At 40.0% G+C, this 24,009-nt stretch overlaps 1 protein-coding gene across 4 annotated transcripts in view; it reads left to right on the top strand.

The window, feature by feature from the left end:
- The window catches only part of CDKAL1 (CDKAL1 threonylcarbamoyladenosine tRNA methylthiotransferase), a 223,303-nt gene that overhangs the window by 75,581 nt on the left and 123,713 nt on the right, over positions 1-24,009 (top strand). For all 4 annotated transcript variants that reach the window (XM_083449185.1, XM_083449184.1, XM_083449186.1 and 1 more), the window contains one exon: positions 9,473-9,593. In XM_083449185.1, coding sequence (XP_083305311.1) covers positions 9,473-9,593 — 121 coding nt within the window. The remainder of the gene's footprint in view (positions 1-9,472; positions 9,594-24,009) is intronic.

Here is a 24,009-nt window from a genome sequence, read left to right as displayed (position 1 = left end):
CATCATGCATATAAAGTGCACCCCTATGGGATTAAGGGGAAACTAGACATTGTGACTGAGCAAAAACTGTTTCAGTCTAGAGTATTTCACAAAACATTTTGTGAAATGGGTCACTGGACAGGATTGTTGAAAACAAGTCAAAGGAAATAACTTCAATGATGCTGGACTTTTCAGACTTCATATACGCTTACTAAGTTTCAGTCACATTAATGTGTCTAGTAATATGGTCTATCTGTTCCTAGTTTAAATATTAACTAATGTTTGCTAACTGCTAGCTACCAGCCTATTTTATTATTGTTGATTGCTAAAAGCTTATGTGATTTGTGTGTGTGTTGTGTAGCCTAATGAATAATGCTTTTACTGGCATGGTGTTTGTTAGCAGTTTGTTTGTTTCAATATTTATGTAATGGCCTTCATAATATTTATTTCAGGGTGGTTAAGAGTGCTCTCTCACATTCTCTGTGGGCTGTTTTCCGCAATACATTTTTTTAACAGTGAGATCACTGTCCTTTGAAAAAAGCATGTACAATCAATATGTGAAGAAGCACGTACAGTGGTGCCTCGCAAGACGAAAAGAATCCGTTCCGCGAGTCTTTTCGTCTTGCGGTTTTTTCGTCTTGCGAAGCAAGCCCATTAGCGGATTAGCGCTATTGGCAGTTTAAGGGCTATTAACGCCTATTAAAGGCTTAAGGGATTAGCGGTTTAGCTGCTAAAAGGCTTTTAGCAGCTTAGCGCTTCAGAAAAAGGGGTTTTGGAGCAAAAAAAAAAACTCAACAATTTTCGTCAATTTTCGTCTTGCGAAGCAAGCCCATAGGGAAATTCGTCTTGCGAAGCGCCTCTGAAAACGGAAAACCCTTTCGTCTTGCGGGCTTTCCGTCTTGCGAGGCATTCGTCTTGCGGGGCACCACTGTATATATTTTGTCACGTGTGCATGCATTGAAAACCTATGTCTTATTTCAGCTTTCTGCTGCATGTGCATGTAGCAAAATAGTCATATAATTTCTTCACACTCAATGTTTTAAAATCACTGTGGATATAGCCAGTTTCTTGAATGAGACGCTTAAGGTCCTCTGCCTCTGATGTTGCCTGCCTGCTAAGGAGGGAATCCTGGACGGTGCAGAGTGCCACGCTACCGCCGTGCAGGCCAGCTGTCTCCTTAAGAGCCACCAAGCGCCTCCAGAGCGACCGTGGATTATTGCACCGCAGCTTTAAGATAAAACGCTAACATCTTTGAAACATAATAATAGAACTGGCATTGAAATGAAACACTTAGCTGGAGAAGAGAGGAAGATACGTTCTACATAGCTTATGGGAATCTGGTCAGTCGTACAAATAGAAAAAGTAGACATTGTCATAGTGGGTATTACTGGAGGTAGTGTTATTAATGGGAGAGTTTTATATAAAAGATATTGGTGGAATGGGAGGACAAATGATGTGCTCCCACCTACTCAAAAAACCTTAGCAAAAGAGATGGAAAGGATAGTGGGTAACTTTGAATTGATGGTGTGAATATTCAAACTCCAATTCCGGATCAAAAAAGAGGGTGTTACATATGTGTTTAGTTGGAGCACTGGGAAACTATAGTTAATTAGAGACTTCCCGGTTTAATTACAGCTAGTGGAAGGGGAGGACCAAAGGAGTTGTGTTCATCGGTAAAAGTTTTCATAGCTTGTCTTTTTAAATCTAGACATTCTCACCATATCACAGCCATAGTGTGGGCAGCCAATGACACGCTCTGTGTAGCCTTTCTTGTTGATGTTCATTAGTCACATGAAAAATATTAAATACAATATTTATTCACTATGTGAATAAGAAGAGTAGATTGCTTATTAATTGAATTAATACTAAACAGAAAGCTTAAGCAGAAAGAGGTATGCCAAACAGCATTCTATAGTGAGAGAGGGTTTATACAGACAACCAATTTTTCCCTTTCATGTTATGACAGTTGCAATACATTTTGATGGTATGAATCCAGTACTGTCTCTCACAGTATTCACCAGATTTATATTTATTTCCCTTGCTTGACAGGGGAGAGAGTTGTCATGTCTGATGGCTTTATGTTCAATATAAGCTTTATCGTTTGCCTGAGTACTTGGTTTAACCAATTTAGGCACGTTTTCCCCTTGTTTTCTTCCACTCTTACTTTCTTTCTCAAGCTACACACTTATTTCACTTGGTCAACGTAGGAAGTCTTTCCTCTTCTTTGAATTTTTCAGCAGATAATGAGAAATGCGCTCCCTACAATGGGTGCTTATAGCATGCTGACTTCAAGAGAGTTTCTGGCCTGACTGGTGGTGGAATAATAAATAATAATAATAATAAATTTTATTTATATCCCGCCCTCCCCAGCCGAAGCCGGGCTCAGGGCGGCTAACAACAATTAAATAATCAAACAATCAAATAATCAAACATTCTAAAAACATTCCATTATAAAAATTAATTAAAGTCAAATTAATGGCAACCGTTGAGCAAAATTCTGTGCAGGTTGCCAGAGGAGGGAGTCAGGCTGGGACCTGACCAAAGGCCTGGTGGAACAATTCTGTCTTGCAGGCTCTGCGGAAAGATGTCAGGTCCCGCAGGGCCCTAGTCTCTTGTGACAGAGCGTTCCACCAGATTGGAGCCGCAGCCGAGAAAGCCCTGGCTCTAGTTGAGGCCAGCCTAACCTCTCTGAGGCCTGGGACCTTCAGGATGTTTTTATTTGACGAGCGTAGGTTTCTCTGTGGGGCATACCAGGAGAGACGGTCCCGTAGGTACGAGGGTCCTAGGCCGTATAGGGCTTTAAAGGTTAAAACCAGCACCTTAAACCTGATCCTGTACTCCACCGGGAGCCAGTGCAGCTGGTATAGCACCGGATGAATGTGATCTCGCAGTGAAGACCCTGTAAGGAGTCTCGCTGCGGCATTCTGCACCCTCTGGAGTTTCTGGGTCAGTCTCAAGGGCAGCCCCACGTAGAGCGAGTTACAATAATCCAGTCTGGAGGTGACCGTCGCATGGATCACAGTGGCTAGGTCAGGGCGAGAGAGGTAAGGAGCCAACTGCTTAGCTTGGCGGAGATGAAAAAATGCCGCCTTTGTTATAGCTGCAATCTGCGCCTCCATGGAGAGGGAGGTGTCGAAGATTACACCCAAACTCTTAACGGACGGTGCTGGCACTAATTGCACCCCCGCTAGAGATGGGAGTTGCCCCCTCAATCCCATATCGTCCCGTCCCAGCCAGAGGACCTCTGTCTTCGAAGGATTTAACTTCAACCGGCTCCCACGTAACCATCCAGCCACAGCTTCCAAGCATCTGGTCAGTGTGTCTGGGGCCGAGTCAGGGTGGCCATCCATCAACAGATAGAGTTGGGTGTCATCAGCATACTGATGGCAGCCCAGCCCAAAACTCCGGACAAGCTGGGCGAGGGGGCGCATAAAGATGTTAAAAAGCATCGGGGAGAGTATCGCACCCTGGGGCACTCCACACACCAAGGAGTGGCGGGATGACAATTCCCCCCCAAGCGCCACCCTCTGTCCCCGACCGGAGAGAAACGAGCGCAGCCATTGAAGGACTGTGCCCTGGATCCCCACGTCGGCAAGGCGGTGGTCCAGGAGTTCGTGATCGACCATGTCGAAGGCTGCTGACAGGTCTAGAAGAATCAGCAGCCCCAACCCGCCTTGATCCAGCTGCCTGCGGAGATCATCTGTTAGGGCGACCAGAGCCGTCTCGGTCCCATGACCAGCGCGGAAGCCGGACTGGAATGGAATGGACTGGAATGGATCCAGGCATTCCATTATTTTTAATGGTCGGTTTCTTAGGGCTATTAAAATTAAAAAGTGGTGATCATGGTTATATGAAAATAGTTTTTGCTTTAGTTTGAAGTTTTTAGGCAAGCATAATGCTAATTACTTGACTTTGTGAAATAGCTCTTACCATTTCCCCACTAATTAATGGGTTGTCCATCTGTTTTGGCTTATTCACTGTGAGAGAAAGAAGGAAAAAGCTTGGAGTTTACTTATATGTTACTCATCCTTCCCTTGAATTCCTCTTCACCTTGATGATGGACATTATTGAACAAAGCTGCTGCTCAGATAAAACAACTGAAAGTACAGTATCTTCAGATAAACTGTTCCACTCTTAATTTACCTAAGACTAATAGGTATAGCTGGAAAAGGAAGTTGCCCCCGCTTTCCTCTGCCTTTTCTTCCTCCTCAGTGTGTGGCTATAACAATTATGTGAAGCCGTCTTCCTTTAGTGCTTCTGAGTTTTGTGTAGCAAGAGGGTGCTTGGCATATTTGCATGCAGTGCACTGTCACAAGTCCATGTGCTTCTGGTTGTAAACAGTAGCAGCAATATCAACAATGCTCTAATCTGAAATCTGATATTCAGTGCCCTTCACATGGTAATTTTGTTGTCTTTTTCTCGGGCAGCAACCAAATGTTCTGCTCTGTTGTTCGGAATAGAGAATGGCTTGAATCCTAATATTAGTCACACTGATTGATTGCATTTTAGGTTGCTTTTTGGTCCCTCAAAACTCACAAGAGACCAATAACAAACAAGATAATCCCCGTTGGCAGACTTAGATTCTAAAAGTCACAACACATAGGAAAAATGGATTGTGAGGGAAGATGAACTAACACTTCATGTAGATGGGATCTTAACTGTGACTAACTTGCTCTGGATCCAGCTCAGTGTATAACAGTTGTAAAACACTGAAAAACATGCCATGTGTTCAGCATATCAAATGTCTATGTTTTGGTTTCCCTTGAGAGTTCACTTATCTGCTGGCTTCTGAAGCTGGCAGATAGCACCTCCCTTATTCAGATGAAATGCCTTTTTAAAAGCTTTCCCTACCCAATCATGCATCATTTTAAGATTCATAGCATAACTTTTTCTTACTTACACTTGAATTCACTACAAAAGAGATCACAGATAACAGCATTACAAAAGGAACTCAGTATGTTAGCTTTTGAAAATAGCTTTTTTATTTTTTAAAGGGAAGGATTCTATTTATGTGCAGCTCTGTAAAACTATGTATTGATAGTTAGGTTAGGAAGCTGGAGCATGGAATTTTTGCCTCTACTAGGCTTCCAGTAGACCATACCCCTAAAACTCTTCAAAATATCAGTCATTAACCAGTCCAACTCTGGACTGGATCCAAACATGCAGAGCAATCCTAATAGGATCTGGGGAAGTGCAGAGGGGTAGAGACTCTAATGCATGTAATGTTATGCTGAATCCTGCCAGCCACAAGGAAGGAGACAGGAACTGAGCCCGTTGATGAATCCATGGAGCTTTGGATCTCATAGATTAGGGCTTTCTGCGTGTTACCACAGCAGAAAAGCTGGTAGCAGCTTTCAGGGCACAGCTTTGTTATCCTAATGCCCACAGCTGTCACCATCAGGAATTAGAATTGTACCTTTAGTCAGGTTTAATAGTAGACTCAAATCAACAGGAATAAACATTAATTTAAGCCCTGTCAGCTTTCAGTGTGTCTAGACTAAGCATGCCAAAGTCTGGATCCAACCCACTGTATTGAAATTGACTGAACTAGGTGTTCTTATATTTCCAGTGAAGTTGTTTCATAATTTTAGACCTTAAATAGAGAGTAATAAATTCATTCTTGACCATTTTGTAAACTTCCACTCGCATTCCCACAGGCCACAATCCAGCATAGATATTTGTAAGCACAGAGTTTATAGAATCACACCATTGTAAAGTTGGAAGGGACTCTGAGCATCATCTGGTCCAACCCCTGCATTTTCAACTAATGCATTCATGACTGATGGCCACCCAACCTCTGCTTAAAAACCTCCAATGAAGCAGAGTTCCAAGGGAGTCTGTTCCGCTATCTGACAACTGTTACTGTCAGAAAGCTCTTTTTGATGTTTAGTTGGATTTAATTTACCTGAATTTTAAAGTAGTATGCATATTGTTAAATCCAAGAATACTTAAAGAACAAAAGTATGGGCAAATAATTGTCTCATCAGTTGGCAATATTGCTGTTATTAGTGTGATACAGTGGAAATGAATAATTGAGTGAATGCTATTAGCAGAGTCCATGTATTACTGAAATCACAGTAGGTTATAATGGAATTCTTGGCATTTGCTGGTATGAAAATAACAGGCCTTTTCTAGATGCTATTGAACTTTTTGACATCTATGATAGGTGTAATACTCTTAACATAAAATGGTGTTTTACCTCTTAATTAAACTGAATTTTTGACTAAAAGTTTTACTTGACAACTCTGAAAAGGCTGGCATGCCAATTGATTTTCTTGTCTTCAGTGCTACATCAGTGGAAGAATTCAGTGTGTTACTGCCATGATACTATTACATTTGTCTTGACTCACAAATGTAAACAATGGTGGTGTGGCCCGTTATAAGGCAAGTTAGGTGGCGGTTGCTTTGTGGAGCAATCTGGTCACATAAAAGAGCTAGCCATGCATTTCTTCCAGTGTTCACTTCCAGTAATTTTAGCAGTAGAGTGTTGTATTTTTTTTTTTTAATGGTGACTGCTGGTAGGAACATCTTGGTGAAAACAATTTGCCACCCCGAACAACCTCTGCACAATTGCATTATAAGCAGTAGGAGCATAGAGCAGATTCATATATATCTTGAAACAAAGTGGGCCACTTCAGACAGATTTAAAACTTGTGTAGGGTGAAGTGGGATCTCTCTGACGTGCCCTAAGTTGAAGCAGGGACCTCCAAAGCAGTTTGGGACAACTGGAGGAATCAGATGTTTCAAAAGTGCTGCAGACGGTGTGCCTTGAAAAAATGAGACATTTCTCCCTCAGCGTATCATTTTATAAGGAAATTAACAGGATGAGGAAAGGTGGTGAACGGAAAGTTCTTTTGTGACTAAAAAGAGGGAATGATTTTACCAGGGCTCTCCAGTCACAATGCTCTTTGCTAGTTTTGCTAGTTCTTCTATTAGTGCTTGCTTGGAAAATGCTGGACTTTCATATCCTTCTGCTTCTGTCCCACAAACCCACTCCTTTCAAATCAGCTTTGACCTTAGTTGAGCCATACAAAAACCTAAAGCTCTTTTTAAATTTTAAGTCCCTAAGATTTTGTTATCATCATTTTGAAATTTTGTGGACTCTTTTCCCAGAGGCAGCCCTGTGTTATTTTTATAATAAAATTATTGCCCACTAAAACCACAGAGCAGGTAGCGAAACCCTTTAAATACCCCCCTCCCCAAAATCAAAGTTAAATATACATAGCAGGAGAATTCCTGGTCCTATTTATCAGTATTTTGGCAGGTTTCTTATTAAGGAAAATCTCTCATGCATACTCCCCCCCCCCCCTCACAGCCTCCAAACGATGTAGGAAAATCACTGCATTTATCTTTTGAAACTTGGCAGGATTCATCTTCTCAGGTGTGGCTACCATACCCAAAAAAATTAAAATTACAGACAATTCATTTGCCATTGGGGAGGGTAGATAAAAATCATCACATAAAATAAAAATACTGTGACAATTTGTTTCTGATATGTCAGAAGTGACTATGTCCACAAATTTCATCCAGTTCTGTCAATAAGGGGGAAATGCTGTAATGTTTCATTTTAATTTGCCCATAATAGTTAATGGGGAAGTTTGACACTTAATTTTTGCAAATTGGGATTTGGCTGCAGACCCCTAGCAAAACTGGATTGCTTCCAGATCAGTTCAGACCAAATTACAGTACAAGTTGAGTCTTGCGGTCAGTACAGACCCCTAATTAGTAATTAGTAATGTTGCTTGTTTGCATATGTAACTTTAAGGCCATTTCTACTGCCTTGGGAAAACCTGCAAATGAAGAAATGGTTTTTAAAATAATGTTTCTGTAACTTTCAATATAAAGGGCCAGTATGATTTTGCCTCCTCAGCCTTTCCTACTGCAAAAGAAACAAGTCACATTTTAAATTTAAATAACTGACTTAATGGCTGGGCATGGATGATCATATTAATAAGCTTAGTTATGTATGAGTCTTTTTCCTGTGTATGCAGGCCCTTCCCCTCCTCCATTTGTGGCAGTGCTGAAGTCTCCAAGTTTGTTTTATCTGCACAGGGAAATTATGCTTACCAACTTTGGAACAAACCAGGATCGTAAACTAACTTCAAAGGATGGTTTCAGTCCCACAGTTGTTCCACAGATGGTAATAACCATAGTTTCATGGTTCAGATGAAATGGAAGCAATGGTTAATTGGAGACTCCTCCATTTCATTAAAACATGCCATGAATGAAGGAAGGAAGGAAGGTGCTGCATGTTCAGGCACAGTTGTACACTCAGGTGATTCTGGACTATGGTCTTACTGATCATAGAATCAGAGTTGGAAGGGACCCTGAGCATCATCTAATCCAGCCCCCAGCAATGCAGGAATATGCAGCTGTCCCTTACAGGGATCAAACCTGCAACCTTGGTATTATCAGCACCGCACTCTAACCAACTGAGCTATCCAGTGGGAGATATGATGAATGAAATGAAGTTAGCACTTGCTATGCCAACATGAAATAAAGGTTTGACTGTATGTAAAAAAGGGTAAAGGAAAAGGACCCCTGGCTGATTAAGTGCAGTTGGTGCTCATCTCACTTTAGGCTAAAGGAGCTGGAGTTTGTCCGCAGAGAGCTTTACTCAGATTGGTTGGGCTTTTTAATCTTGATTATTTACCTTTACATTTTAGATAAGATTTATTATTATTATTATTATTATTATTACCATGGTAGGTGCCAATTCCAATCCATTATTTGAAATCTCATACTCTCTCTCTCTCTCTCTCTCTAAATAACATTTAATTAGAAATTGTAACTCAGTATTTTGCAAAGCTACCCTCCCCCAAAGCATTCACTTTGATTTGGGTGACCTGAAACAATGTGTCTAGAATTATGGAAAAGGAGCTTTCTGAATATTTGTGTTTGAATATTTTGAAGTCAATATGCAGTTGCTTCTGAATGAGCTCAGTTAAGCTACAGATGGAGCCATAAATTCCAATAAAGTGCTCACATGTCAGTAGTATTATACGTGAGAAGCACAACAAGCTGGGCTGAATTGTGAAAATGTTCCCTCATCCGAATCTTTTTGCATTACTTTGTGAGAACTTAATGGAAATTCTTGCTCAAGCTGACACCCATCAGTTCAAGCATACTGCCTGGAACTTTGGGTTTGTGGTCTAATACTGTTCAAAAGGGAACAACAACACCCTTAAACTCAATAGTAATATTTTTACAGTAATTATAATCAAAATGCTATTTCTTGGGAATTTGGCTTTTAAAATGGATTGACTTGCTTTTGTCAAATAGCTGAACAAGATATCATGAAAGGAGCTACGCTTAATAATAACAACAACAACAAAAAATTTAATGTTGGCTTTTCCTTTTCTTGGTAAGTTGTTGGTTACCAGAAGACTCCTGGGTCTATTTTTGTTTAACAAAATGCAAAATATTTGAGTAGAATATATTAAAACAAATGAGTTTTATGTATAATGGTACCATTTTCCCCCTTTATTTGAAGGTCACTCTGTGAGATTGCTGGGTCAGAAAAAGGATAATGGAAAACGGTTGGGGGGAGCGCGATTGGATTTGCCAAAGATTAGAAAGAACCCACTGATAGAAATAATTTCCATCAATACAGGGTAAGCATCATTCAAACTGACATAAAATATTCAATACTGCCTAGAAATTCAATTTCATTTTTGTCCATTCTTAATGCAGAGCTGCCTCAGGTCATACCATAAAGAACAATTTAGGGGGAAACAGAGAAAATTCCCATGATATTCAGTAGCATTAATACTTTAAGACAAGTTACCTAATTATTTACTTACATTTCACAGTTATAAAAATTGAAGGGGTGGGTGTGTTTGCTTAAACTGTAGTGTCTGCTATTTCTAATCTTTCCTGAAAACATAATTTTGTGTTGTAATAGATCTCTTTTGTATGATGACTAACTCTTCCTACACCAGCTTTTACACAGCCAATTTCCACGTCCGTTTTGTGGTTAGAGGAACCACCATGGGGCTACTTTACCCCTCAGGATCCACAAGATACTGTTGGAAAGCTCTCCTGAAATTGAATAGCACTTTTTAGGACATTGCTTTTTTAATATTCTTGGGCTTTGGTTCTTATTTTGGGTGATGCCTGGGTGCCAGAATGATGCCTGACATCTCTACCATCTGAAAGTACATGGCTGAGGAGCATTGGATCCGGACTGTTTTCACACACTAACACCCCACCCTGTAGAATACCATCAGTTATGTTTTATCTGCACAATTGGAATGAATTTCTGGATCAAATTTGCTTTTTCTGTGCAGCCTGAGCAGGAGCAGTCACCATTAAGAAAAAGAGCTCGGAGTATATAGGCTGTCCCTGGATCAAATGACTTTTCAAGTTCTCAAAGCTCTTAACCTAGTTCAAGGTTGTCAACTGAACTAGCTAGATGTTTATCTGAGAATCAATCACAGTCAGTCCATCATTTGAAAAATAAGACTTTAAAGCCATCTTGCCCAAAAATGACAACTAAACATTCCTTTTTGGCGACTGTAACCTTGTTTTAAGGACCCATTTGTGCCTAGCTTATATATCTGAGTTTCTTACACTCTTTTTAATTATCTCTCAAAAGCTTATACTAGTCGGCTAAGGGGAATTGAGGTTACAGGACAGTGTTATCTACTCCAAAGTCTGCACCATGGGAACTAAGTCCTGCAGAATCAGTTATTTATGTAAAAGAAGACAGAACTGCAAATGTCATTGTTTTTGTGGTGTATCTCTTATTAGGCAAGCAGCTGGTCTAATTAAAAACAGAACACTATCTCTCTTGCCTGGGTCATCCCTGGTTGCTAACACAGCAGTAACACACGAACCCCCCTCCTCTCTCTCCACCAGTCCAATTTCCCCATATTCATTGCTTTGCCCCCTCCCTGCTTGCCTTTTGTTCTCTCTGGAACTGCGGCTCCCTTGCCCAGAAAACAGTCCTCTTCCATGAGTTTTTCCTCTCTTGGTCCATCGATTTCCCCTCACAAAAACTTTGCTTTCCCCAGCACTGCCCCTGTTTCTGCCTTCTCCTTTAGACAGTGGGGTAGGACAGCTGAGAAAAAATTCACATCAGTCAACCAATGTGTCCTTTTGGTTTCAGATAGCACATGTGTAGACTAAAAACCCTGGGGCACAAATTTCACAGCCCTCCAGGCTCATTTACCAGAAGTATTTAGTGCTAACTCTGGAAGTGTATACTTGATTCGGACCAAACTAAGCCTCCTAGAGCATAATATACTGAGCTCATAGCAGTGCAGAATCAGCAAGACCAAAGGAGGAAAACAGACACAATCTCCTGTCCAGGGGCTCTCACATTCACACTAAGCCATAGCTTGGTTTAGCATTACTTGTGAACTGAACCATAATGTAATCATGCACATTCTTTCACAGTATTCAAAGAGTAATTAAAAATTGAAAAAGCTAAATGGAGAAGCCAGTAATAGGTGATGTGGATCCATCTTACTGAGAGCAAAAAGGATATAAAAAGTTTTGACGTTTCTTCATATGAATCAAAACAACTTGTGCTTAAAAGTTAGGAGATGAGAGAGGGAAAAAATAATTGTTTACCATAGAAATAATTGCAAAATCTTTTTTTATTTTTGTCTGTTTCTAGAGGTATGTGTACACACACATGCATGCACATGTGTCTGTGGTACTGGAATACATCAAAGATACTATTTCTTAATTAAACTATTTAAATGGGATCTCTGACACACAGTATTTTTCCAATTACTTGTCCAAATATGTAACCACAGCTTTGTTAATCTAAGTACTTTAACATTATTTTCTTTGTTTTATTTATGGAGTTCTACATCACTGAATATGTTTGAGCTGTTATAAAGAACATTGCTCTTTAGATTTATGCATTTATATGTTTAGTTTGATATTCCCACACTTGCCCCAAGGGGTAAGAGCAGCCAACATGTGCAGTTTTTGTAGCTCAAAGTTTATCTTAATCCAGCATCGTTCCAGTGGCATCTTACATAAGGAATGTGCTGCCAGACCTGCTACTGTGCCTGTTAGTTGCATCCCCTTTAGAATTGTGAATTACAATTTATCCACTGGGCAGGGTTGCACTGAAATTGTTGGCCCTTTGCTTTTTCTTAACAGCAGGCCTTCAGAACATAAGAGGAGCCTGCTGGATCAGGCCAGTGGGTCATCTAATCCATCTCATAGTAGCCAGCCAGATGCCCATGGGAAACATGCAAGCAGAGACCAAGCAAAGAGCACTCTCGCCACCTGCAGTTTCCAGCAATTGGTTGTCAGAAGCATATTGCCCCCAATTCTGGGGGCGAAGCATAGAGCATAGCCAACATGACTAGGAGCCGCCATCATGATGATGATGATGATGATATTGATATTGCTTCCTATGAAGCATCTCAAGGTGATTTCACAATAAACACACACACAAACACACAAATTGCATATCTAAAAAAATAACAGCAATTACACACACAATACAGATGTTAGGGGTGCTGCGAGTTCTAGTCCCAGACATCTGGAGGGCACCGTGTTGGCTCCCTCTGCCCTAAAGGACTTGGATATTATAGAATTACAATAATGGTCCATGTATCTTTCCTGAACTGTGATTCCTGTTCTTAGGACACATACGTTTCCTAAGAGAAGCAATATTATATGGAATTGACCTGTCTTAACTGGTTAACAGTCTCACCCAGCAGTGGACTGTGGAGAAGAACTCTTAAGACATGGGCTGAATTATATAAGGAGAGGCAATCCTAGCTATTTCGGTCTATATAGATGAGCACTTTAGGCCCAGAAGTAAATAGGCGACCAGTATTGGTATACAGTGGTGCCTCTACTTACGAGCACCTCTGGTTGCGTATCCTTTGGGATACGCATACGGCAAACCCGGAAGTATTTTTCCCAGTTTCACCATGCGCAGAAGTGCTCTCCCGCTTCACGCATGCACATAACAGGCACCTCCAGTTGCGAAAACCTCAGGATCCGACTGGAGCTCCAGAACGGATCCCATCCGCAATCAGAGGTACCACTGTAGTATGATTTCACTGACCAATATATTCTGGCAGCCACAGTTTGCAGTAGTTATTATGAATTAAATGTCTACATCGCCTTTCATCGGAAGATTACAGGGCAGTTTACAATATAAAAACACAAAAATGCACAGCGTAATAAGAAACCAAAACAATAACCCGCACAGAAGCTGGAGCTTCTGGGTTTTCTGGCTTCTCCCCAGTAGCAGTTGGAGAGGGTGATATAGATCAAGGGAATTGGTGCAGAATGAAAGGTTTCAACACTACTTCCACCTGAAGCTGCTTGAATAGGGTTGTTAACTAGTTATAAAAAGAAGGAAATGGGGGGGGGAGACTAGAGATGCTGATCACAGCTCTCCCTCAGCATATCCATTTTGGCCCTTAGCACAGTGGTTTTTAAATACACAACAGGGTAGAGGGTTTTTCCCTTGGGATGTGCAGTGTGAAATGTGTAAGCAGATACGGATTGGGCAGCCTTGCAGATAAGTATTGGGAGCCATTCAACTATCCTCATGTTCTGATCCCTCTGTCCCCTGCTCATGTGAGCATCTCTTCAGCCAGGAGAGAGGAAGAGTTTACCAGTGGCTGCCTCTGTTGTGTTTCCATCTGTGGAAATTGCAGTGCGTGCTTGCATCTGCATGCTGTCATCTTCCAGAATGGGGAGAATGTGTTCACGTGTGGTAGCAGCAGGGGCTGCAATGGTCCACCTCTAAGTGGTTACCGATCACAGGCAGCATACTTTTATTACAAGGGAGTGGTTAAGGGTCTGCTAATTTCCTTATTGCAGTAGTGTTCTTACATGAATAAACATAATTGCCTAATTCCACGATCTGCTGCAATGGTCCGTGAATATTTCAGGTTGAGCTCACAACTGAATGCAGCTTCATAACCTGTGTCTCACTGTGCCCTCATTGCAAGTTACCCCAAAATTACTTTTATCATATATTCATAAGAAATTCTGTCAGGTGCAGAGTCTAAAAAGTAATTAGCAAGTGAGCTGTCAGCACTTGCTTCAGTACTTTTCTATTTTGCTAACAAAGAGGGTCTATAATGAAGCATTTTACGTCAGCAGGCAAATTTCATCTATGAGTGCATCTGAGTATGAAATCCTCTGACTTAAGTATGTGTCTGCCTGTGTTATTACTTGTCATTCCAGCTATGAATATTTATGGGATCAAGGTAACTTAATGGCTACTTGTCTAGTCCTGCAACCCATTTTTCAGCACAGTGGTATGTGCTGGGTGCGCACTCCCCAGCACATGCATGCTCATGCGCACACACCCTTTGGAGGATAGCCAAAGCACTAATCAATGGCCTATTTTTCGTTGCAACCTATGTTAGCTAAAACTCTCAGCGAGCATTTTTAATTCACTGTAGTCTCAAAAATTGCATATAAATGCAATATTTTAAGCATCTGCTCAGTATCTCAAAGGAACGTTATTGTCAATAGCTTTGCAACTGGATCTGTTTCACATTTAGAAGTAAATCTCACTGCATTTATTGGAGACACTGTTGTGTCAGTGTACACAGGGCTGCAGACTTAAGAATTTACATATCTATTTTGTGTTAAGTCTTTCTGAGAATATAATTTTGACCTATGATTCCTAAATCTTGTTTGTAAGTCAGAGGAATTTCATACTCAGAATGGCACTCATAGATGAAATTTGCCTGCTGACGTAAAATGCTTCATTATAATTGGCCTTTATTTTCCCAGTAGAAGACCCTCTTTGTTAGCAAGAAATAGAAAAGTACTGAAGCAAGTGCTGACAGCTCACTTTAAGCAAAGGCTAATTACTCTTTTGGTTCTCGTCAAAATAATTTCTGTTGATTACCTTCTTTAGCACTCTGCATTCAGACTCTGCACCTGACAGAATTTCTTATGAATATATTGATAAAAGTAATTTTGAATGTTGTTTTGTTTAACAAACCAGACCCCTTGATACCATAGAAATGGTATTGTAATCATGTGAGCAGAAATACTTTTCTCATTATAATATTAAAAGGGGGGGGGGGGGAACCTCGCCTTTTGAGTGGCTAATTTGTGTAACCACATTTTATTATACAGGAGTAAGAATTCTAATATTAATACAGAGTTTTGGTAAGAGATCATTTCCTGTTTTGTGGGGGTCTCTTATTTTTTTGTAGAAATCTCTACTCCCTTCAGAAAATGCCAAGTATGAGAGCCAACGTTTATTACTGCTCCAATCAGATAATTGGCTGCAAGAGTGAATCTATATTTCAAATTGCTTGGTAATAGAAGCTAATTCTTGTAGGGATGGATAGCTAGTCAAAATTCTTTGGTTTTGAGCAGCTAGGCAGCTGAAAACCTGTATTTTTGATTGTGAATATGCATCGTTTTCTCTCTCCCCACCCACAGTTTTTGCATTAACTGCAACAAAAAGGCACCTGAAAAACATAATTTAGATGTAGGACAGATATCGGTGAAATGTCAAAACTATGCATTTTAGGATATGGTATATTTCTGTGAGGTAAAAACTGTTTTGCGATTTCCTGCTTTTGAATTATTTAAGGATAACTAAACGATCTTAAATGCAGAAGCCATCGTTCCTGTCTAACTGTAACTTGTTGAAGTATCTGTTGCCAGGCCTGAAGCATGCAAGAGCACCAGCTGGAGTATATCAAATATTCATGGTATCAGATAGTTAACAATAACAGAATGGAAAGACAGTTTCACAGATCACAGTCTGTCCCATTATTTTTCTAATCTAAGTGTCTGACATCATATATTTTAAAGAAATGTAGTCATCTCTTTTTGGCTGTGACTTACAAAATATGTGCCCAAATCTTTATGCCATGTTGGTCGCAGATTGGCTTCAAACTGCTTCAGATTGCATTTTTATTGAGCCAAGCCAAGAGTAGTTTATTCAAAGGTGTTGTGTAATGTCACTTTTTCTCCTGGAACAAAGGCCCAGTGCATTTCCTGCTATAAAGCCCAAGAGGTATTTTCCTTCCTTTCCACTTTTTAAAGGGGAGTAGCATTGCTTTTTGTCCACTTGCTAGCTCTTTCTGCTCTTAGTAAATAGGAAGAAAGAATGGGAAGAAATTTATTTTTAGTTATACTTTTAAGCAAAGATTTAAAAACATAGATTAAGCAATCCCCAGCATTGCACATTTACCAGTCCCTAGAAGTATCTGTATGGCTGTTGTCCATGTCTTCATTTGTAACAGGAAAGTTTGACTTTGCAGACATTCTAGGAATGTCAACTTCCCTTATTTTCTTTCTTAAAATCATGCAGAATAGCAATCTAAATAGTAGGTTTCTAGTCTTACATTTGAAAACATCGAGGCTTCTGTGTGCTTGAAAACAGAGGGTCCCATTTTCTAGAGTATCAAGACTTGACATTTTCTGTCCTTTGGCTCAGCTGGTGTTCATCCATTGCTGTCCTGTCATTAATTGGGCTGCATTTTGTTGTTGTTTGGGTCATCTGATGGCATATCAACATACTGAGCTTCAGCAGTCTGATTTGAGTTAACCCTATTCCCCAATAGTCCTCTGCAGATAAGTAATAGAATTGTACAATCACAGAATTGTAGAGTTGGAAGTGGTCCCGAGGGTCATCTAGTCCAATCATCTGCAATGCAGGAATTTCAACTAGATCACGTATGACAGATGGCCATCCAACCTCTGTTTAAAAACCTCCAAGGAAGGAGAGTCCATCACCTCTCGTGAGAGTCTCTTCCACTGGGTGTGTGGAGGATGTATCTCCCAGTCCCTTCCACTCATCACTCTTAGTCTCTGCACATTGGAAATTCTGTTTACACACGATCCTAATCTTGTACACTCCAAATAGGTTCTGTGTCTTTTATTACTTCAAGAATGGGGATAATGTATATGGAGCCTATGTATGTTGTGGTGAATGCATGTAGGCCCTTGGAACTCAAGTGTCCCAAAAAAAGCTCTCTTTATCTCTTAAAGGGAACAAGAGAGACACCAAGTCTCGTTCCAGGCTGCTATATAAAGAGATCATGGGACTGCCAAACATTTGCTGAGAATTTAAAACTAAATTAATAGATGTGTGTGCCACTCACCACATCTATTAATTTAGTTTTAAATTCTCAGCAAATGTTTGGCAGTCCCATGATCTCTTTATATAGCAGCCTGGAACGAGACTTGGTGTCTCTCTTGTTTTTAAGAGATAAACGTCTAGTATGCTTGTGTTTTGGGGTTTGTGTGTGAGTCATGTGTGTTTATATACTCATTTTAAAGCCTTAGTTACCTTGGAGCAAGGTAACTTGTTGCTCAACAACTTGAGTTCCTATTAGGCTGAAAGTACAGCTGGGAGTATGTTTACAAAAGAGGTTGCTTAGTCATCTGCTTTTCCCAGCTTCTGCCAATCTGTTTTTCTTTTTACTTTGATAAACTATCCTCATTTGTTGGCGTACTTTCTGCAAACTAGATTGTGCTTGATTCACTGTACTATTTCCCATGGTTTGAGAGTAAATAACCATTCCTCTCCCTGATATTTTTATTGATTTAGCTTAAGTCCTAAACCATGTCAAAGGAGAGAAAAGAAACAACATTAGGAAAATAGAAAAACAGATGCAGGTTTACACTAGATATAAATAAGCTTCATCCAGATGTGTGAATTCCATATTTACTATAGGTTTAATATGCCAGGACTCATGGAATTGGATGAACCTGTTTAAAATCACATGATCCTATTGTACAATTCTTTGTCAATTGTGCCCGAGCACTATTTGTATTTTCAACTAGACATTTGACAACAAGATGACACATGAACTTCTTATGGCCCTATATGACTATAGAAATAGCTATTGACAAAACAGGTTATCAAAATAAATATGCAGAACATTGCAGTGTGGGTTAACTATTTTCTAAAGTGAAGGAATGTAGGCTAGTGTGTTTGAATAGTAAAGAGAAAATATTAATATTCACCTTTTCTACTAGGTGTCCTAATCAGTCATGTCATATAAAGAAAAGTGCCGAGATCACAAGAAAGGTTCAATGTTTTTAGATAATTGATTTCAGTAGGCCTAAAAATTAAGGTTGGTTAAACTTGTATCGGGCTGCAGTCCAGAATAGTCCTTTACTCTTCCTTGAAGAATTCACAGTGTGATATGAGACTGGGAACTGAGGCTTGGGAGTATTGTACTCTCAGAAAGGCAGCTGCAGTAATGGTACCTTGACTGGTTCCACCACCTGCAGAAGAAGGCAGGCTGGTGCTGTGGCCCTTGCATGGAAAGGCTGTTTGGTGTCAAATGGCCTATGTTTTGGAGATAATTTTTTGTGAGAATGCATAGTTGGCAGAGTAAATGTACAAATTTAAAATGCTTTGAACTATTTTACTTTTTAAATTGTTAGACCGTGCTGCTGAATATAATTATTGGTTATATCCTATTATTTTAGAATCATACCATGAACAGCTTATGATACACATAAAGTACAATGCAAAACAAAACAACCATTTAAAATAAGCTGCTAAGAACATACATATTATTTGTATATAATTAAGGCTAAATCTCAGAATTGAGGCAGTAGCAGAATTAAACACTGAAAGCCTGCAAAGAAAGTTTAATTTTCAGTTCTGTTGAAAGGAGGTTAGAGAGGGCCTTCTGACATGGTACCATTAGAATAGTGTGCCAGTGCCATGCTGCTACCATCGTAAAGGCCCTCATCATGGCACCAAGAGCAAGGCCTACAAGACTGATCTCAAAGTCCAGGCATGTCTCTATGGGAGCAAGGTGTCCTTAAGATGACCTTGTCCCAGCTCATTTAGGACTTTAAAAACATCACTTAAATTGAGTCCAGAAACAAACAGATTGTCAATAAAGTTGTGAGATTTGAGATGTGCATTCTGATCTCTGAGCACTAGACCAAAGTATATTAGCTTTCGGTAGAGATCTCAATACAAACTTTCTTCACAGCTTGCAATACTGAACCAAATACCTGTATTACTGTCTGAGCTACTTTACACAGCAATCACATTTGCAGCAGCTACCCTCATGTACACCCTGTAGCAAACACACAAAAGTGTGATTGACAGGCACAATTCTATAAATATCCATTGTATACATGTCAGGGACTTGTGGCAAATTAGAGCTCCTGAGCGCATTGACACACAGTTTATGCATCTGCCATGGTGTGCGTAAAGTGTGAAACAGCCTTCATAATAATATACAATACAATTCCTGTTGCTTATGAATATATAGCTACTTCACTTTCCACTGGCAGTTGTAGAACAGTTAAGACAGTGGAAATACATATATATATATATGTGGAAATGGAAAACTTGCAAGCAAAGATTACATCAACAATACATGTGGAATGTGGCTTGCTTCAGTCATTACTATTATTTATGCATTTGTTGTATTTATATACGGCATTTTTTGGCAATGCTCCCAAGGCAGTTTACTAAAACAAATAAATGATATAAAACGTAAAGTTGGCCCAAGGAAGGGACAGTCTGATCAGAGCAGGCCCTGCTGTTGTTTTTGCTTGCTTTGCCTGCTCTGTTCTTCCTTCTCTCAGGACAGATAGTGTCAGTTAGCTGCGGGGGGAAGGCTTGTTGACTTTACTTGCCTCCAGCTGCCAGGTTTGTATGCCTTTAACAGCTGTGTGATTAAAAGTGTATGCCCTCAATGGTGGGAATGATGTCACTTGCTGCATTTCTGCTTGTTGCCCTAGAACCTGTGCCCCTCTAACTGTTACTATATCCCAACTCCTGGAAACCTCAGTCAGCATGGTCAATGGTCAGCCGTGATGGGAGCTTTAGTTCAGCTTCAGAAAGGCCACAGGTATTGTCAGGGAACTGGAGCCAGAGAAGGAGGAGAGAATGGGAACTTACTGAGAGAAGGGTCCTTTAATAAGCAGTTGTTCTTCCTCTGACGAGGAGGGTGACGAAGAACTGTCAGGAGGTAATGACAGCTGTCAGGAGGTAATGAGACAGGGGAGGTACTTCCGGGGACAAGCCACCCTCATCAGAGAGGAACGAGGGGGCTGGGCTTAGAAGGTGGTTATGCTGGGGAAAATCGAAAGGAAAGGCAGTCGGGACAACCGACCCGCCATGAAAGTGTCGAACTTCTGAACTTGCTTTGTACATAGCTTCAAAGGCGTAATAAATCCTGTAAATATGGCTGGCTGCCCGGACTCTTATCTTCACTAGTACTCAAAACTCATTGCTGACAGGTATATAGAATCATAGAATTGTAGAGTTGGAAGGGACCACAAGGGTCTTCTATTCCAACCGCCCGCAATGCAGGGATCTTTTGCCCAACTTGGAGCTTGAACCCACAACCCTGAGATCTCTGCCTCTCTACGACTCCCATGCTCTACCAACTGAGCTATCTCTCTGAGCATTCCTGTGTAAAAGGCACAATATCCATCTCAAGAGGAAAAGTTGGTGTTTGGGTACAAGCTCACAGAAGTTTCAGCTACTGAAGAATTTGAGCAATATCACATACACTTTTACCCCATCTACCTTTATCACAGGTTTTCATTTAGCTCACGTCTGTTTTCTTCCTTGTTAATTTTCACAAATTTATTCTTGAAACTTGGGAACATTTTGTGATGGTTGACTAGAAGGTTGTGCCTGCTTGTACTTCATTGAACTGGTTTTTATGCTCCAATGTGTACTTTTCTTAATTTATTGTCTAATGCCTTATAAAAAGCCTTGTCATATCTATATTGCCAGGAAGCCACTGCTTCAGAAAGAGAGGAAATGGATTTATCTTGCACAGTTGCAATTGCTTAAGACTGACTCACGAGCTGAACACCAGATTAGAAGAGTATCTATTCTTTTTCAAAGAGTGTATGTAAGCCATTATTTTTATAATACCTGGTTGCAGGTGACCTGGAATAGTTCCAGGCTTGAGTTATTTAAAAGAGGAAGGCAAGATTGGGCCAAGGTACATCAAGACAATCAGACTGGTTTTTGGTAACTGAGATATGAAAATGTGGCAGGAGAGGTGCAAACACAACATTTAAAATGTAAGAAAGATGAAAGGTTGATCATTTAGGCCAGGGGTACCCAAACTTTTTTCAAAGAGGGCCGGATTTGATGAAATGAAACGGACTTTGGACATTACTGATTTAGGCTGATCTGATAAGTAAGTGAAGGTTTCATTTCCCTTTCCCAAAATACTTTCTTTAGTTATTGGTAATAACTTTATCACACTCTTCCTCTATCCAGCAATGTTCAGGGCCAAAGTTGTCATTTACAGGACTTTTAAAAAATTAAGGAAAGGACATAAATATCAACTACATACAAGAATACAGAAAGATTGAATTAAATTGAATATACACACAAATTTGGGTTATGTTCACAATCCCTAAAAAGAATAATTATTGTTATTGGCAGTGGGAGTAGTAACATTCCTTCCCCCCACATTTTAATTATTTTATTGCATATAACAATGCAAGTATTTGAGAGATAAAGAAACATACCTGTTCAACATCAGATGATCCACAACTTAAGGGGCGAGGAAAGAATGGTGCAGGGTAGAAATAGATAGATACAATACTAGGAATAATAAGATCATGATTCCATGAAAGCACAATGGAGCGGTCAGTAATAAGTCTTGGAATACCATCAAATCCAAATAAAATCACAGTTTGCAGGAACCTGTGAGCCATAAATTTGTCCTTTGACATAAGTCACGAAGGACCGCTATGTAGTTGCATAGTCCATACGTTTGGCTTTACCCCTAGAAACTTATAAAGGCAGGGGGGAAGGTAGCTTACCTGTAACTGTGGTTCTTCAAGTGGTCATCCATGCAGTCACACAAACTGACCTTCCCCAATACTGTCAACCAATTATTTATTTATACATACATACATACATACATACCCCACCCATCTAGGTGGCTCCCAACACAATATTAAAAACACGATAAAAGATCAAACATTAAAGACTTCCCTAAACAGGGCTGCCTTCAGATGTCTTCTAAAAGTCAGATAGTTGTCTATTTCCTTGACATCTGATGGGAGGACGTTCCACAAGGTGGGCGCCACTACCCAGAAGACCTTTTTAAAATCATCTATCATCTATAGAAGTTCTGGTCATTCCTCTGCACATTTTCCACAGAGCAAATGATTTTTCCCAATCTGTGGAATTTTTGCAATAGGGCCCTACCTCACAGAGTGCTTATAATTATAAATTAGAAAAAGAAATATAGTTAGCTACTTCTGAACTTTCAAGAGAGCAATGGACTTAAGATATTAAACCTTTTTATTAGCTGTAAGCATAATTTGGGGCAGCTAGATGTGTTACTGTAGCTGTGCATTTTCCTCTTTCTTATTTAATAGAAGCAAAATTCTTCCCATAGAAGCCTGTTTATTGAATCCACATCAGTAGCATTCTCCTGCTAAGCTGGCTTCAAATTTTTATGGCAGTTACTGGTTGCTAGTAATTTAGATCATCTTTTGAGAAAACAAGGTGCTGGCAACATTAGTAGCATTGGAACATGCTTTGAGTACCAGCTCCTGGTACAATTTCATACTATTTGAGATCCTAGTGCAAATTGTAGCAGAAATGTGAAGAGAAAAATCTTGCCTAAGTGTCACTGTAGGAAGCTTATTTTCAAAGACATGGTGTTGCATTTTTTGATGGCTTACGGTGTTTTTGCTATTATTCTACACAATTCAGAAGCTGTGTTCCCACAGAGACTACTGACACACTTTCTTTTCTTTTTTGAAGCAAGTCTGATAGCTATCTCTGTCTGGCTAAATTAAGCTTGCTAACATGCCCCACTCACATAGAACTCTTAACCCCTTTCTTCCGGATGTTTTGACCAGTACTAAAACAATACCTTTTATCCAAAGAACCTGTTATATGTTTCAGAATTAACTGAAGCCTAATGTTTCCTGTGTGATTTAACCACTCTGAAAGACTATGTCCCAAAAGCCATTGAGGAAGTGAAAACAATAGCTCTTATCATAGGCAGCGGCCCACTTTTCAGCTGAGTTTTCTATATGGCTGGTTTAGGGGTTGTTAATCTTAGAGGACTTCTTGGTTTGCTAAGTGCATTACTCACTCCACAGGAGTGTGGTGGGGATAGCCATTCTTGTTTTATAAATAACTGCTAAAACTATTCCTCCATGTTATAATCCAGTTATGCTGAGCTGATGCAGATTGACTTTCTACAAAAATAGGTACAGTAAGGACTGTAAGGGAATCCTGTGATTTCCATCATTCCAATAGATTGGAGGAAAAGGGGGCAGTAATGGAATTGAGGTGGAGAGAGTAATGTAAACAATATACTCCAGCTTTAGGTATAGCCACACCAGGATATGATTTCTAGGAGTGCATTATTTCCTTACTTAATTTGTTACTTAACCTGCAAAAGCCATAATGTCTTGAACTTCCAAGTCAACTTTCTATAAAATAGTAGGACACAAACAAAAGAGGAGGGGCATGATTCTAAATCTACTCCACTGTTCTCTGCTGGTCCATAATGTGACGTAAGCTCCACCAGTGAAGTAACCAGCTACCAAGAGAACAGCTTACAACTTGCAGAAATTTCCTATCCAACAGGTTTGTTTGCCGTAGCGCATCTATGCATTGCCCGAACTGCAGCATTTTCTTGTTTTTGAAATCATTTCTTAACATCAAAATTCCTTTAGCTTTGGAATTAAAAATTTCAGTAATGTTACGAATTCTTCTGTGGGTGATTTTTGTTTTTAAAAAAATGTTCCATCTTGTACATGCTGCCTGGTGCTTGTTCAAGTACTATCAGAAAAGTATTAGGCATTATTTTAAGGAGGAGTCAACAAGACAGTAAAGGTACCTGGGAGAGTAAGAGAACTGTCCTTTCCCAGATCGCTACCGATGGAAAACCTTTTATAACTAAAGAACCTTCTGCTCTGTGTAAATATTGAGAGTGGGGGCAGATACTTTATGGTGTGTTCAGTGGGTATTGCCATAGCAGTAAAATAATTAAAAGTGCTTTTTAACCTAGGCTGGGTTTTGTCTCTGTGTCTCCCTGCCCACCCCCATGTAGATTGTGCAGACTCCCTTAGTGCACTTTC

Source organism: Podarcis tiliguerta (genome assembly GCF_965153285.1).
Source record: "Podarcis tiliguerta genome assembly, chromosome: 7".
Classification (NCBI taxonomy): domain Eukaryota; kingdom Metazoa; phylum Chordata; class Lepidosauria; order Squamata; family Lacertidae; genus Podarcis; species Podarcis tiliguerta.
The sequence above is the reverse complement of the archived record's forward strand: the minus strand, read 5'-3'. Positions and strand labels throughout refer to the sequence as shown.